At 47.0% G+C, this 18,183-nt stretch overlaps 1 protein-coding gene across 4 annotated transcripts in view; it reads left to right on the forward strand.

Moving 5' to 3' along the window:
- ARHGEF4 (Rho guanine nucleotide exchange factor 4) overlaps positions 1-18,183 on the forward strand; it is a 663,006-nt gene that overhangs the window by 179,523 nt on the left and 465,300 nt on the right. For 2 of the 4 annotated variants that reach the window (XM_086943786.1, XM_086943789.1), the window contains exon 1: positions 8,406-8,492. The exons of 1 other annotated variant lie outside the window; for it this stretch is intronic. In XM_086943786.1, coding sequence (XP_086799912.1) covers positions 8,406-8,492 — 87 coding nt within the window. Of the gene's footprint in view, positions 1-8,393; positions 8,493-18,183 lie in introns of those variants that run through there. One more of the 4 variants, XM_086943785.1, reaches the window with a different exon arrangement.

Consider the following 18,183-nt stretch of genomic DNA (forward strand, 5'->3'; position numbering starts at 1 on the left):
TGGACCATCCTCAGTGTGCAGGCACCATCCCTAGTGCAGTGTGAATTGAGCATGTGGTGTGGTGGCATAATAGGATGAAAGAGTCTGTAGTGCCAGGCGCTGGACCAGGACACCCCAGCTGTAGCTGGAGGATGGGATGTTCAGCCGACTGAGCAGATGTGTTTCCTGACACTGTGCAGTACATGCATGATTAGTGCCCGTAATCATTGTATGTACGTCTGCAATTAAAACATTACATGAGAGATGTAATGCTATGCAGTGTGTATGCTTTGAAAAGCTTATGCTGGGTGTATGTGTGCTTGCGAGAAGTACAAAACACGAAGGGTGCAGTATTGTGCAGCCCGTGCACAGTGAGTGTGTGTGCTGGCTGTGTGTGTGCTTGCAAATAGCACACCACTGGCTCAATACTGAATGGATGCAGTACTAAACCGTGCTCACAGGGTGACTGTGCTGGATGAATGTGCACCTGGGGTGGAACAATACATGGAGGTGACAGTACTGAATAGTATGTGTGCTATATATATTCACTGAATGCAAGTGTGCCTTCAATGGGACATTGCATGTAAGACCCTGGGTTCCATTTTGAGAAGCCCAGGCCTGTCTGGTGACGACATGAGGAGTAGAGGAATCCCCCCAGACAGATTTGTGGATTGTTGCATTCCTGATAGCTGTGTGGGACAATTTGGAGGAAGTGAAAGAGGGACTCTCCCTATACACTTCTGAAGGGTGCTCTTGGGCTCAGTGATAGATCACAAGGAAGGCGCCTGGAATATTCTCAAGAAGGATATGGGGCTGATAAGGGAATCATTAAGAGTCGGTCTGTGAGCCTGGGATTAACCTGTTGATGCACATATCAATGTTGCTGACTTCCAGGTGTGAACTCTAGTACCTTCCATGGCCTTTGTTGTGGGTCTATCAGCTCTGGAGTCTCTCCTGCTGTGACAGACAGCCTTTCAAAATGAAGAAGAGAGAAAAGTGTATATTAATAAAAAACAGAACACAACATGAATCTTCCTAGACACACAGATCACATTTGGTGTCTGGAAATGGACTATAAGGAGGGGAGATTGAGACCCCAAAATATTTCATCTGCCAAGCCGCCAAATGGGCTGTGTAAGAATAAAAAAGCTCTGTAAGACTTCTTCCTGTGAGCTGTGACAAGAACTGGGGGCAAAGGCCTGCTAGTCTCCCTGCTAGGTGAGGGGACATCACCCAGGTAAAACAAGACCAGCTGCTGTCGAGCTTGAAGCACCAGCTCCTGTCTGCTTCCCAAGACCAAGGTGTTCTGTGAGGAACAGGACAGTATTGAAGGTAGCAACGTCCAGTTGGGAGCCGTACCAAGAGGGCTCACTGTGTGAAGTATGAGGAGATGGATTTTGCACTGTTTGGGTGGTTGCTCATGTGCAGACAGGGCCAGCTTTAGGGCAGTGGGACCAGTGTGGCCACACTGGGCGCTGACCTGTATGGCGGCACAGACCTGGAGGGGAGTGTATGGGGGCACTGTGTTTAGCAATTACTTATGATTTAATAGCACCTGTTGCAGAGTTCCTTGTGCGTCCAGCTTTCTCGCAGCAAAAAAATGTCAAGACACATTTTGTGATTAATATTCCTGCTAGAGAGAGATTGGACTTTTGTATAGAGTTAATATGCCTGCTACAAAGAAAAGACCTGCATTTGATATGGAAAGCTGAGTCTTCACCAGTGCTTAAAAACAAATTAAATATATGTGCGAGGCGGGCTATGGAGAAATGAGGGGCGGTAGTGAGAAGATCCGAGAAGGAGGTAATGGGGGCAACAAAAAGAGATTGTCGCAGCAGGAACCACCGGCGCTAAAGCCGGCCCTGTGTGCAGAAGTGATTGGGTGACCCTTGTGTGCCAGTAGAGAGCTGTCGTGGATTGAGCCGTGCATCGAGCGCTGTGTGGGGAGCACCAAGCCCATACTGCTTTGTTGCGGTGACCCCCTACACCAGAGGACTCCAGGGACTGCTCTGGAAATTGGAAGATTGAAGAGTGGCCCAGAAGCACCCACATATGTTTAATTTCTACAGAAGACAAGTGATCTGCAACATCGAAGAATGAGTAATAGAGGAGAGAACACCGTCAAAAAATTGAGAATTGGCTAAATAAAGGCGGCTCTACCCTGATTCACCTATAGATGAAACACAGAAGTGGTATACTCAAACTATAAATTCAGCCTAAAGTACTTATGTTGCAATTAAAGAATAAATTTCCATTGAAAATTCGATGTAATCAATCATAGGTTTCTTAAAACAATGTATTACATAAGGCCTGACTGTATCTCTATCTACATTTTAAGGATTTTGGGGGTCCTGGGCAAGGCAGATTTTGGGGGCTGCTATTCGGAAAAAACTTTGAATTTTATTACCCAACTAGCAGCCCGACCCGACGTTGTCCGGGAGTAAAAGGCTGCTTCAGGGCCCCAGCCCGCCCCGCAGAAAATTTGTCTGTGCAAGTCCTGGCCCTGTTAAACTGATTTGGCCCACTTGTGTTATTTTTTTAATTCGTATGTAATGTTTTTCGCATTTTATGTTGTCCGCAAGATGTGAGGAAAGTGTTGTGTCACCTGTTTAATGTTTTTTTTTCTTTCGAAGGCTCTTTCCGTGTGTTTGTTTTTGTATCCCTTCAAAGAAGTTTCCCTTTCGTTTTGTCAATTGTGTGGTGAAGTCCTGGCAGTGCTCGAGTGATTATGGGCAGTTGTGTTATTTTCGTTATTCGTATGTCTTATTGTAAGCGTTTTATCTTGTCCGCTAGATGTGAGGAAAGTCTCGTGAATGCGCAGTCCATTGCGTTTCTCCGTTAAGAAATGTCGGCTTTTTTTGTTCGTGTTAACCCCCCTGTGACGTCGTTGGTCAATGGCTAATAGTTAAAGACTTTTTTTGGTAAGCCGAAGTTGTGTGTGTGTTTTCTTTAGTGCGTTGTGATTGGTGTAGTATGCGATTAATCCTTCCCCCTGTGTGGCGTCATTTGACACTCTTCGTCGATGGAAGGCCCGCCCGGTTTTTAATGCGAAGGCGTCAATGTTGTCTGGGTAACTGCAACAAATGTGTGTATATTTCTTGTAGTGCGCACCTCTGCTGTTTTTGTATATTGGTGTTACTGCGCTGTATGTGTGAATTTAAACTCATTGAAAGCGCATTTCCGCTGTATGTGTTGGGATTTGCAAATGTTTGTTAGAAATTCATTGAAAGCGCATTTCCACTCTATGTCTGCATATTGTGCGTTCTAAATTCAGTGAAAGCGCATTTCCGCTCTATGTGTGCATATGTAAGTCTGTTGTGAAGTCGCTTGGCCTATGTTTGTTATTTGCACTTGGCACGGCCCTGAAAACGCCCACATTTGTTGTTTGAGACGCCCACGGCCACGCCCCCAAGGGACTACTTTACCACTTTTGGCGTTTTTGCTTTTTTAATGTATATGGTGTACATATCTATAGCCTATGTCCTTCTGCCACATATCCCCTTTCAAATGGTGTATTGGGTGTAGTGATTGGTGCATTACTTTTGTAGTTTACCTGGCTCAAAGGTTTGTGTTCTCTCTTTATAATAGTAGTATAGATTTCAGCTCGTTCAAGCCCTCATTATGACCAAAAAATTTCTGAAATGTGTGTAAATTATAAACAGTTAAAATATGCCTTGACAGGGGCCCCAAAATTCTTTAGATGTGATTGGGCATAAAAAGATAGGGGCAGAGAGGAGAGAGGTTGGCGTACAGAAATAGGCAGAGGAGAAAGAGAGAAAGTTAATTTTTCCAAGGGCCTCTTGGAAGGTGGGGTCCCTGGGAAATTGCCCACTTTACTGATGCCTTAAAAGCATCTCTGCGATGAAGAAGCCAACTTAAATTTGACCCTCAAGGCCGGCTTTAGTGCTGGTGGCTCCCACGGTGACCTTGTTTGTTGGTGTTCCCCCATCCAACTGCGGTTTCCCTCACCACCACCTTTTAACAGTGCCCCTAAAGTCTCCATACCCACTCTCTCTCAGATGCATTTAACTAGTTATATAGTGCCACTCATACCTGTGTAGGATGTCAGAGCACTTTGCATCACATACACATACAGAGACAATCAATCATATGAGTGTGAATCAGTCTATAGGAAATGTTACATAAACCAGAGGTCTACAAGGTGTAGGAGTGAAATGTTATTCATACTGGTAGGCAGTATAATTTATTAGTGTGTTGTCTGGAGAAGCACAAACTCAGAATTAAAAACGGAACATCATAGTTGGGGGATCTCTTTAATAATAAGAATCAATTTCTATCCAACAGAAAGCTTTTTCCAACTTCTATACTTTGCAGTGTGCATGCAGTTCTTTAATGACAGTTAATAATCCACTGTTCTATATCAGGATTTTCACTTAAAACTGCAAGTAACAAAAGGATGTCTCTTAGAAAAGCTGTAACCAACTGGCCTATTTACATTAAGTGCCGTTGGTGATCCGCATGGTACACGTTCTTTGCGGCAGGCATGTTAACCTTCTGTGCTACTTTATGATCAGTCAAAACCTCAACTAGACAAAACTCGATCCCTCTCCAGGAAGAACATTAATCATCGGAATTATCTTGAAATGTTTATTGTTGCGTACTCTTCAAACCAAAAAAAACTTTGTGAACTTGGCGCCCCCTGGAGTCAGCACCCAGTTCATTGGCACTGGTCGCACCGCCCTAGAGCAGGCCCATGGAGTGCAGCAAGGAGCTGGCCAAGTACCATTGTAGAAAGGAGTTAGTACAGGGTCGATACAGTTTACATTTCTTCCAGTTGCCAGCATCTGAGGAATGCTCTGGAGGTGGTTGGTGTTGGTATACAGGCAGGGTCACTGGAAGTAAGTGCCACTGGAACGGTGTACAACTGTTACCACGCATTTTTTACCACGCACTACACTTACAACGCAGGCATTACCACGCATACCATTACAACGCATTGCGCTGGGGGGCGCTCTAGGATAGGGAATAAGTTTAATTTTATATCCAACACCTTCCCTAGTATCCACGGGGACTGGAGTTGGAATATAAAATTATACTTACCACTATCCAGCACCTCAAAGCGCTATGCGTTGTAATGGTATGCGTTGTAAATACCGCATTGTAACGGTATGCGTGGTAATGGTATGCGTGGTAACGTCATACATCCCACTGGAACACCAAATTACGGGGTCACTGTGACTAAATTATGGGGCAAGGAAAACATTTTGCATAATCAATACAAAAATAAAGGCAATTAATTCAAAACACTCTATGACAATACCATTTAGATACTTCAACTTTTTAATGCACAGTGTAACAGTTAAATAATCAACTTCCTGTCTCATCGCGTGTTGACTGTTTCCTTGCCTTTGGCCTTGTACAGTGCTCTGCTACCCTTTGACGAGGTTCACGCTATCCAGATATCACACACATGCCTACTGATGCACAGGGGCCCACACTGCTACACAAAACCCATAGGTTTCCTAAAAAAACAAATCCTACATGCATTCCACTGATCCATTTCAAAATGGCAGTCACAACAATGAATAATCTGTTCTCACATGGAAGCCCAGGCGAGTCATTGCATTAACACTGTCCTTTCCACTTTGCAGAGTGAAATGTATGTATTTAAAACGTATACAATGTTGCACTCAGCAACATTGTAGTCTATATGTCCACACTTTTTTAAATAAAAGTTGCCTCCAATCGAGCAGGGAGCAGGCAAGCACAGTGATCCAACTCTCAGCAATCTGTGTGTAACCGCTTGATCTTGGCCAATACGTTTTCAGAGCACAAACAAAAGGCTGCCATTGTGTGTCTGCTCCATCGTAACGGCTTTATTTTTCCTGCTACACGATGCAGTTTTTAAGTTCCTTTAAAAATTGTTTCGCGTGAGAGCCCACATATTAGGATGAGTCAGGATCTGGAACTTCCTTTGATAAAACTTGCTCCGCTATGCAGAGACTCACTCAATCACACGCAACCCCTATAGAGGGTAGGCAGACCGATGAATAAGGGCGTGAAATGTCAGTGCTTCTGTCTCAATACAACTTGGTGAGAATGCCTCAGGCTCAGCTTAAAATGAACAATATGAGCGAAGGCATGTCGGCAGCTCTCAGCACAAGAACACGCCAGGGAAGGAGTGACAGTTCAGGGCAGCTTTTGGAATTGTCAGGACCTCCTCAATCCTGTTTTCCCAGTTCCTTGGCCCGTGTGACGCATGGGGCTTGGTAGACTGACTGTGCGTATTGACAAACAAGGTGAGCTGCACAATCATCAGGCACACAAGTAGGGTCATGCCACCAGCTGGGCATAGCTACTGATAATGCAGCAGATGCAGTGGCACCGGGGCTCAGGAGCCCGATGGTCAGCAGGTATTGTTTTGTTACCATTAAAGGTGTGGGGGAGGCATTCTCCATGGTCGCTTTAGGACCCATGGTACCCTTGCACATAGAGGTGGCCGAGCCAACAGATTGACAGGGAGAGCCGAGCCAGGGTCTACCTTGAATCTTAGAGCCGGTGCATAAACCCAGCCTTAAACATGTTTTCTATGTAAATCACACAGCAAACGTCACATAAAATATGATAAAGCCGCTTCAAAATTCAAGTAAGTGTATTTCCTTAACATGTGAAGGTTTGCCATTAATGAAGTATTTATTAAAAGTGATAGTTTTCAAACATGAACCACTAGTTCACAAAGAGGCAAGACAATTGTCATGTAAACACTGCACGTGACCCAGATTATTATAGAGAAACATTAGTCTATTAAATCAAACACAATAGGTTTTTATACAAGTGGTATTATGAACTCACATAGTTGAAACGGCTTTCATATATGTGATAATGAAGAAAAAAGTGTTTTGGTGAAATAAAATATTTGCCTAAAATGACACAAGTTAAGCAGGGAAGTTTATCCAGATTTTCTGGTTTCATTTTGTACAAATCAGCCAGGAAATGGGTATCTATTTGTCTTTCATTGTATTAGGCCTTGTTTTACCTCTTTGTGCATTTTTGCAGTTTTTATAATGGGGGGAACTCGATGCGAAGGTGTTGGTACTCTTTAAATGTTTAGTTACATTACACAGTTTTACATTTATTGTTTTTAGGCAGGGGGAGATTAAGTGATGTGCTCCAGAAGCACGTAGACTTAAGCCTGGGGGCTCATCATAACAATGATGGACCAACCGCCAGACGTGCAGCAGTCCAACCGGCCCAATTAGGATGCGCCCGCCATACTGGGCAGGCGCATCCTGGCCTTTTACGATTGCGACCGTCCACAATGGTAAAAGGGCATGCACAGCCCTCCAAGTGCACCCCCCCGTGTGGCCCAAAGCCAATCCCCACCAGCCCTTCCATGGCGGCGAGCCTGTAAAGTACCCACATCATAATATGGCTGGTGGTGCCTTCTAGGCACCGCCACCATATTACTGGCCCAACTCCGCCCGGCCGGCAATCGTAATGATTGCCGACCAGTGGAAAAGCGGCGGACAGACTTTGCGTCCACCGCGATATCCACTGCCATCATAATATGGCGGGGGTATTTCTTGTCACAACAGCGTAACGCTCGCCACCGCCAGCTAGGCGGTGGCGATCGTTACACCATAGCTATGAGCCCCCTGGTTCGACACCTTTGGCCGTTGACCCTACATCCTGAGGGGTAGGGATGCAAGCAGGCAGACACCATGTGAAAGCTCGGCTCTTTATAGGCTCGAGGTTCCAGCAGGACATGGAGCAAAGCCTGCCTCGAGCTTTCATTGGCTCGCCCACCCACCAGACTTTCTGTTCTCGTGCTCTCACGCTTCACGCGCACCCCCGCCAACCGTAACCTGAGACCTAAGAAAGCCGAGCCCTCCTGTACACCCCGGGCGTCATACAATCCTTAGAAAGGCTGGCGCGGCTCCGCTGTACGGGGAAACCGCGGCGCTGGCAGCTGCGGTAACTTGGCGCTCGATAAAGAGCACACCAGTCCTACTGCCCCGAGCACCCAGACAGGGTGATGGCCAAGTGGAGTAGGCGGCAGCCTGCAGGTGATGCCTGCCGTGAGTGGCAGCTGGAGGTGCGTAAGCATCTCGTTCCCAAATATTCAGAGGCCTGCAAACCTGCTGGGCAGGTCTGGCCGCTGCCAAATGGGTGCGCTGCGGCCGCCGCCACAGAAAGCACACGCGGCCAGCGCTGCGCTCGCGACAGGCGTCTCTGGGCTAAGGCAAGCGCTCGCGACCGACGTCAGTGGGCTTCAGCAAGCGCTCGTGACCGACGTCTCGGGGCTTCATCAAGCGCTCGCGACCGACGTCTCTCGGCGTCCCACTCTCGGTCCAGGGAGGAGGCAGAAGAGTGCAGGTAGAGACCCATTTTCCCTCTTGTCCTGGTGCATTTTATTTGTCCCTGAGTACTTGTGAGGAGCTTGGCATGGAAATATGGCACGGGCAATGTGTGCTCCAACTAAAAATGAAACTAAAAGTGGGATGAGCAGCTACAAAAATCACCAGTGCGGCCAGGGTGAACGAAATACAGAGGTGAGAGATATTACAGCTTGTTAAAACCTGTTATCCGCACCGCTTGCTGCTAACACCTGCTTGTAGCTTCGCAGCATTCTTTCAATTAAGCACTCGATTGTGAATATTTTATGGACGAGAGTCAGGTGTGTGTAGCAAGTGCATTCACACACCAAGCGGTCTTATCGACACAGGTAGCTCTGCAGGTTGGATGAGGTGCTTGCGAATGTCCCTTGTCCGGGCCCAGACATATGAGGTGTCTGGACCGAGATTCAAGTTCACCTGGAGGCTTTTGTGACTGTCAGACCGAATTCAACTTTATCACAAACAAGCAGAGCTTAAACCACATCACTGTTTTACACCGATTGTAACTAGAGAAAACACCTAAACACAAATACCGAAAACGCAAACATCAAATAATTATTTTAAAAAATAGTTTATGTTAGTCAGAGCAAATTAAGTATGTTTTTCCCTGATATTTACACCATTTTAGATTGCAGGAGGATACTTCTTAACTATAAGGTCAGTGCGAGTGTTCTAGTTAGAACAAGAGTTAATTAAGTCTGAGCTTAGCCTTAGAATTGGCCCCCTGATTAGACATGAGCTTAAGGTTAGTTAATATTAACTGTCAGCAAGATGGTTGAGGGAGGTAAAGCTGCCATTGACACGATCACAACTCAAAAATTTCGCTGGCCCAGGTCAGCATTTCATCCTTTCGAAGTTAATAAATTGGTGGCCTTTTCATAGGGCGACGATTAAAATGGCATGTATGTTCGCAGTGCATACAAACAGTAGAAGTGCAGTATGCAACTGGTGATAATGTAAAGCGCTCCGATACCTTCGGGTCTAATTTTCGCTATAAAACTCCCCCAAAAAACGAAGAGCTACAGAAAAATACGCCTTCGTTTTGCCTAGTTAGCTTTCGTGTATAGGATTATCGTGAAGCTTTTAAAGTTGGTTCAATAAATTCGTATTTTTTCCTATTTACGTATTTTTGGATCACATTTTTGACATTAAAGAATGATCATTGTAGTCATATTTTAGTTATGTACACTTGATATGACATAAACGTTCAGCTATTAAGCCCTACAACCAGTCAGCCCATGTTCTTTGAGAATGCGTGAGGCATGGTCTGCAACATACGTGACATGGGAATTATAGCCTTGTGTCAGTCCACTACCTTCCCTCGGAGTAAGGGACTTAAAACAGATTGAAATTTGTGTTGTGAGATCTTCAACCTGCATTTCCTGTATGTGGCTCTGCCCAGGTACTCTCAAGTGCAGAGCCCCTGGAATTTTGCAGGAAAGGAAGACCACATTATTAGGCCTAGGCGGTGAACTCTGCTCTGTTTGCGGAGTTTGCAGAGTTTTCTGCGCTCCGCGGAGCACGTGGAGTTCTGAAAAACTCTGCTCCATGTAGCGGAGAAGAGTTTTTTCCTCACTCGCCAACGTCAAGTTGGCAAGTGCGAGCCAGGAAAATCCACTTCCCGGAAAGATTTCTCAAGGCGGGCCGTCGGATTTCTCAAGGCAGGCGGTCGTAAATGGTCGCGACCGCTCGCATTGAGAAATCTTCCGTTCGCTTTGAGAAAGCTGCTACTCAAGTAGAAAATCTGCTTATGTGGCAGAAAAGATGCAGCGCACTCTTGCGCTGAGCATGGTGCCAGCAGATTCTACAGCACAGGAAAATGAACACGAACGGCATGGCCAAACGTACACCGCCGCTTGCCCTACTCCGCGTAGCCCGGCAGATCATTTAGGTCACTCCGCGCAACTATGCGAACTCTGCCCAGAACTCCTACACATTATATGGCAGAGTTGACTAAATTATGCACTTTGAAAAGGAAAATTGTTTAGCAAATTGCAGCATATTCTGTGGCAGCATTATTTGCGATGTTGTCATTTTAAAATGTTAGCACTATATGGGTACACGTTTCACCTCATTATTACAGCTTAACATCCGAACAGCTGTTTTATTTGTAACTTTTGACATTTCTCTGAGCTAGATAGATGTTTTGGTTTGAAATCTGCATCAGATGATTTATTTGACTCCTAGTTATATATATTAAATACATTCAAACGAACATGGAAGGAACGTGAGCTATTTTTCACTTTGCATCCCTTACAAGCACTTCAGTTTGCAAAGAAATAATAATAGAAGCACAGCAAAATCTAGAAAATAGAAACATGTAAAGGTCTTCACTTCTTAATATTGACACACCTCACCTGCTGCAACCTGTCTAGTGTTATACTCAGAGAACACATCTTCTCCATATTTACACTTTTCTCCTCAGGCGAAAATTAAGAGTAGAGTGCTAAGTCTATACTAATGACGTTACTGCATATATGGAGAGACATATTGCACCTAGCCTTTAAAATAAGTAAAACATGTGATTCAGAAGGTGGAGATAACTGCAAGTTCCCATTTCCCCCAAAAATACATTCGAAATGATTCATAATAATTCAGAGAAACAAGCTGAACTATATTTTCCTTGTAAGATTTCCTCAACCGCAAGACTTCAGATGTCATTTTTTCCTAGCATCTGTGATGCCGTCTAGATCGTGCAACAGACAGTTACAAAAAAATTCTGAACTGTATTGTTTGGTAACTGTAGCGGTCTAGTTATTCACCCTAGCTGGGCGAATCCCTGGAAGCACCCACACACAATGTTTCACTCTCTGGCCAGGCATGGCCAGAAAGCATAAATAAAGGGGCCGGGGTCGCTCGTGACTTCTGGCCCAGACAAGTAATCCTGAGTGTCTGTCCTATGATTTCACTGCGCAGCAGTGGGCCTACATGTGGTGCTCGAAGTGTATGCTGTACACAAACACTACACTGGCGACGATTGCAAAATTATACCCACAACGAAGGAGCAACACTTACTGTGCAATCAGGTCCGGCGCCAGCAAGCGCGAAGCCCAGCCGAGCCCAGCAGCAGGAGAGCTCGAGGGAGAAGAGCGACGACATCGAGAGGTCCCATGGTGAGCAGAGCGCGACGCAGCCAGCGATCACGAGTGCCCTCTCCAAAAGAAAATAAACCCTGTGCGCATCACCCGGGAGCATCACAACGCTGCTCGGGAGTCCCGGCTACCCCCGTGAGAGCGGGCATGCGCAGGAGCAGACAGAGGCCCAGCCAAAGCCCGATTGAGCGTGAAAGAGAACACGTGAGGGCATAAAGCATGAGCGCAAAATCCGTTCCGCTCGCGGATTTTGCGAATTTTCGGCAAATTCGCGATCCGCGAACTCCCACGAATTTATAGCAAATTCGCAAATTCGCGAGCGGCGGGTCCGGGGGGCAAATGTTCAAGCCTTCAAGCTTGTAACTATTTTAGGATGGCGCCGGCAAGCTGCCAGCGCCATCCTAAAGTCGTTACTAAGTTAGCTTCAACAGGAAGCACCTATAGATAAAATAAAGCAGGTGCTCGAGCACCTGCTTTATTTTATCTATTAGTGCTTCCTGTTGAAGCTAATTTAGTAACTATTTTAGGATGGCGCTGGCAGCTTGCCGGCGCCATCCTAAAAGAAAACAGGAGTGGGGGCAGAGTGGGGGCAGAGTGCAGAAGGGCACAGCAATGAGTGGGGCAGAGGGCAGAAGGGCACAAAAAACGAGTGGGGCAAGGGGCACAAGGGCACAACAACGAGTGGGGCAGAGGGTAGAAGGACACAAAAAATGAGTGGGGCAGAGGGCAGAAGGGCACAAAAAACGAGAGGGTGGCAGTGATGAACCAGAGGGTGCATTGCGGGCTTGCACTAAAAAAAACAGCGAACACGCAAAGCGCCCCGCGAACACGCAAAGCGCCCCACGAACACGCCAAGCTCCCCGCGAACTCGCAAAAACAAAGAAATTCGCAAATTCGCGAGAATTCACGAATTTTGCGAATCGCGAATTCGCAAATTCGCGAATCGCAAATTCGCAAAATTCGCCCATGCTTAGAGGGCATAAAACAGCTGCTAAGAGACTGAGCAGCTCCACCAAAGGCATCAGACACCACACAAGTGATTTGGGACACAGCAACAGTGTCGATCACACCCAGAAAGGCCCAAATCAACAAGCCCTGGCAAATGCAACGCCAGTTTGGCACAGACAACAGTAAAAAGACGTCAAACACTAGCGAGAGCAGCACAACTGTGGCACAACATCACACAGCGGCAAGAGCAAGCGTCCCAGGGCAAAGTAGGATCAACAAGCACTGGCAAAAGCAACACAGCCCTGTGCAAGATACATAAAGATACAAGCACTTGAGACTGGAAACATCACGTGCAAGTGGTGAGACGCATGTGCTATTGCCAAGTAAGAGTGCACCATGTCAAACCCAGCAGCACAGGCAGTTCAACAGCCAGTGGCCCCACATGAGCCACCACATCCAGAACACCCCCAAATCACTGCACTTCCTACGTTCAGTGAATTAATTGACCCTGCCACTGCATCACCCAGATGGAAAGTGTGGATTGTCCGCCTCAACAATTATTTCATAGCAACGAGGGAGACCGACGGAGCCGTCAAAAGATCGCTGCTCCTACACTTCACGGGTGATGAAACATATAAACTCTTTGCCCATTTACCAGTCACTGGGGCACCCACCGACTACGATGCCTCAGTCAGCCCACATTGACCCGCAGCTCAACCCAGATTATGAATGCTTCAAGTTCAGACAAGCCTGGCAAAGAGAAGGAGAATCCATGGGTACATACTGTGCGCGCCTCAGAGAGCTAGCAAGCACGTGCACTGACGATGATCAGACCAAAGAAGTGAGATCACAACTCATCCAAGGCTGCCGCAATAAGACATTGAGGACCCTCGTCCTCCGACAACCCTGCATTTCGCTAGAAGACATATTAATCCTAGCCCGCTCACATGAACTATCCGACATCAGAGCAACGGCAATAGAAGCTGCCCTCAACCAACAAACAGAATAAACAGTTAACGTCAAGTCTGAGCGAGCTGACGCCATCTGCACACCATCCCGTAGTGAGCAGGGAATGACCTGTCAAGACAACGCAACGGTCACAGTGTGGCTACTGTGGAAGAGAGGAACACCCTCCAGACAATTGCCCGGCGAGAGGAAAAACCTGCGCCAAGTGCAACATCCCCAAACATTTTGCGAGTGTATGCAGAGGAGGCACACGAGGCCGAGGAAACCCAGGAAGGAGACCACCCACGAGAGCCGTGAGACATCTTACACTGGAAGAACCCACCACCTCGAGATCAGCAGGAACCACCACTCACCACAGACAATGCCCGGAAGATTCTTCCACAGACGAAGACGAGAAATGCTACTTCGTATCGTTTGCAAGCGACCTCAAGCGGAGACGTCGCCCACAACTCAAATGCAATATCGAGATCGATGGATCACCAGTGGTCGGCCTGATTGATACAGGTGCAACAGTCAACGTCATGGGGTCACAACACTACAAAAAGTTGAATCCGATGCCGCAACTTACCCCATCCAAAATCAGAATTCTTACATATGGAAGCCATACTCCACTTCCCCTAAAGGGAAAAATGTCGGTCCAGGTGAAGTCGGAAACTCAAGAAGTCACAACGACATTTCACGTAGTTGACAGAGAGGCAGATATACTAGTCGTTAACCACCCAGGACCTAAACCTAATCGCATTTGCAAATGCAGTGAAGATTCTCCAAACCGACGACATCCTGGACCTGTTTCCACAGTTATTCAAAGGTCTAGGAAACATAAAGAGACCTCCAGTAAAGCTGCATATTGATAAGGCAGTGCAACCTGTTGCGCTAAGACACAGATGGATACCTTTCCATCTCCGACCATTGGTAGAACAGGAACTTGAAAAACCAGAACAACAAGGAGTGATCAAAAAGGTAACAGGGCCAACTCCCTGGGTATCCCTCATGGTAATCGCTGAAAAGCCAAAACAGCGAGGCAAGATCTGAACCTGCATTGATATGAGGATGCCTAACCAAGCCATAAAAAGAGAAAGACACCTGACACCAACGGTCGATGACATCCTAGCCGACCTTAACGGCTCACAATGTTTCTCAAAATTAGACCTAAATGCTGGCTATCATCAGTTGAAACTCGCTGAAGAAAGCAGGTATATTACCACGTTCTCGACCCACCTGGGGCTTCGTCGCTACAAAAGATTGAATTTTGGAATATCTTCAGCTGCAGAAATTTTCCAAAACACTTTGAGGAAATTCTATCACGGCTTCTGGGAGTCCTAAATGTAAGCTCCGACATCCTCATCCACTCAGCGACAATTGAAGAACACCACTGTCGACTCTGAGCCACTCTTCAGCGGTTGACAGAACATGGCGTGACCCTTCACAAGGAGAAGTGTCAGTTCTTCCGCAAGGCAATCAACTTCTTCGGGTATGTCTTTAGCTCGGAAGGTGTCAAGGTAGACCCCAGGAAGTCACAAGCTATCCAACTTGCTCCCGCACCAACAAACGCCTCCGAAGTAAGAAGCTTTCTGGGGATGGCAACATATTGTGGGCGCTTTATTCCAAACCTTGCCACAATTGCAGAGCCATTGCGACAACTAACAAAGAAAGAAACCCCCTGGCAGTGGACTGAAGTAGAAGACAAGGCGTTCAAACAAGTGAAATCAGCCTTACTAGACAGCACAACCATGGCGTACTTCGACACCACTCGCCCAACAGAGCTACTGGTAGATGCCAGCCCGGTGGGCCTAGGAGCTTTACTCACCCAAGAGACTGAACCAGGGACATGGGTCCCATTAGCCTTCGCGAGTAAAGCACTCACAGCAACGGAAGCCCCATACTCACAAATAGAACGGGAAGCATTGGCCATCAAATGGACATGCAATCACTTTCACCTATATGTGAGTGGCCACCCCTTCAGAGTCGTAACAGATCACCAGCCTCTCCTCCCGCTTTTTAAAGGAACTGCACCTCACCCACCTTCAAGAATTGAAAGGTGGGCAATCCAATTGCAGCATTACCAGATGAAGCTGGCATATCCACCAGGTGCCAAGAACCCCGCCGACTTCATGTCACGCCACCCCCCATCCACCACGGAGACAGATGATGATCAAGAGACAGAAGAGTTCGTCAACATGATCTCCCAGTGGTCGTGTCCGCGAGCTCTCTCGATAGAAGAGATAAAGACGCATGGACACGGACATGATCCTCAAGCGAGTATCTGATGCTCTGGAGGACAGCTCATGGGAAGGATTCCTCAAAAACAACCAAGGGTGGAGTGAGCCTGACAGGATCCGCCTGGGGAAATTATGGAAAGTTCGAGATGAACTCAGTTCCGTGGAGAATGGAATCATACTAAGGGGTTCACGCATCGTCATACCACAAAGCCTGCAAGAACTAGTAACACTCCTCGCCCATGAAGGTCATCAAGGCATAGGGAGGATGAAGTCAAGGATGAGGGAAAAAGTGTGGTTCCCGGGCCTAGAGGACAGTGTGGACACCATTGTCCGCAACTGCAGAGCTTGTCAACTCACAGGCAACTGCGAAACCCCAGCACCAGTGATCACCGAAGATCCGGCCCCATCGCCATGGTCGTGGGTGAGCCTTGATTTCGGAAGTTTCACTGATGGGAGAGTTACAACCATTCTAATCGACAGTTACACCAAGTATCCAAACGTTGAAGTTCTGCCGTCTACAGCATTTGCCAATCTGCAACCGGTCTTGGAGAAGTCGTTTGCCCAATTTGGCCTACCACACATCATCAAGACGGACAATGGGCCCCCATTCCAAGGCAGTAAGTTCAAAGACTTCCTGATACGATTAGGAATCAAACATCGCCGAATCACACCTCAGTGGCCACAAGCCAATGGCGAAGTCGAACGATTCATGTGCACCACCAACAAAGTCTTGTGCATAGCAATGGCCGAACACACCAACCCAGAATCTGCTCTACAACAATTCCTGAGAGAATACCGCGGCACGCCTCACTGTACAACACAACGATCTCCTTGGTCGCTCATGCTAACCGGACCTCGGCTAGACATGTTACCCAAGCCGACAACTGGAGGCAAGAGCCATACGACCCAGAAGGTGCCCAAACACGGAGGCAGCAAACTAACGACAAAGCAAGATATCGCCGAAGAGTGCAAGTCCACGTAGTGATGCCTGGGTGTTCTGTATTGCTACGAAATCGGTGGATCGTAGGAAAGTCCTGAACACCCCATGAGCCAGGGCCGTGGACTCTAAAGTCGACCAACGGAACAGCCGTCACTGTAGAACAGGACGGAGAGGTGATAACACGGACCATCTCATGGTTCAAGAAAGTTCCTTCACAAGTCGGAACACAGCAAGTCGCAGATCAGTCGGGAACCGCCAAACTACAACCTGATACAGTCGAGGGTAATCCTGATGAAACTCCATCTCAAAGTCCAGCGAAGTCATCAGAGCCAAGGAGTCCCCGACAAGAGCAAGAGGGCCGCCAGCATCCATACAATCTCAGGCCGAACCCCAGGCCTAGCAAGAGACTAGCTGACTTTGTATGTTAAAACATGTTTCTATTACTGTGTTTGAAAAACTAACTTGGGATGGGATGTAGCGGTCTAGTTATTCACCCTAGCTGGGCGAAGCCTTGGAAGCACCCACACACAATGTTTCACTCTCTGGCAAGGCATGGCCAGAGAGCATAAATAAAGGGGCCGGGTCGCTCATGACTTCCGGCCCAGACGAGTAATCCTGAGTGTCTGTCCTATGATTTCACTGCGCAGCAGTGGGCCTACATGTGGTGCACGAAGTGTATGCTGTACACAAACACGACAGTAACTACCAAAAATAATCCACATCCTATCTTTGGAAAGCGGTTCAAGAACAAATTCTTGACAATTGCTTTAGGAGTCCCTGAAAATTTATCTCCATTGGCCCTCCCTGAGCAGGAGTCATTATTGCTTGATCTATTGCAAACATTGGGCACCAAAGGGGGCCTAATGGAATAGGAATCAACATCCATGATCTTCTTCAAAAAGTGGTGGAACATGTAATGCTCCATTAGAAGTGCAGACAACATAATGTACACAAGACTACACACTGAATCCAGTACTAGACACTTATGGGATTATTTTCACATATATGTAGCCATGAGCAAACCACATTAGGTGATATTGCATTACATAGGATGCACAGAGCATTCACGGCTTACATGTTGGGCACCCAAAGGCGTCGGTATCGTCCAGTTAAAGAATACCAACTGACCTGCCAGCATCACACAATATATTCCTCCTCGCTTCCTCACTTTTTCTCTTCCCCCCATCCCTTCCCCTCTAGCTCTTTTCTTCTTTCTGTTTTTGTTGCAGGGGTTTCTATCTCTTTCTTTCTCTTCTCATTTGTCCTTGGCAATGTGCAGTTCTGTTTGGGATATCAGATAACTTGTCAGCCAGGTGGATGAAAAACAGCTGCCTACAACTTAACTCAGACAAAATTGAAGTACTCATCATGGGCCCTAACCAAGACACATGGAACGACACCTGGCGGGCCACCGCCCTCCGTAACCCTCCCTCCCCCACCGACCACGCACAAAACCTCAGAATCATCCTGGACTCTTAACTTAAAATGAACCGCCAAATAAATGTAGTCACCTTCGCCTGTTTCCACAAAAGACCTTCAACTGGATTCCTCTCGAGCATAGTAAAACCGCCACACACGCCCTCATCAGCAGCAGACTGGACTACGGCAATGCACTCTACGCAGGGATCAACAAAAACCTCATCCGCAAACTCCCAAAGGTCCATAACACCTCTGCCAGTCTT

This window comes from Lissotriton vulgaris, chromosome 11, assembly GCF_964263255.1.
Source record: "Lissotriton vulgaris chromosome 11, aLisVul1.2, whole genome shotgun sequence".
Lineage (NCBI taxonomy): Eukaryota > Metazoa > Chordata > Amphibia > Caudata > Salamandridae > Lissotriton > Lissotriton vulgaris.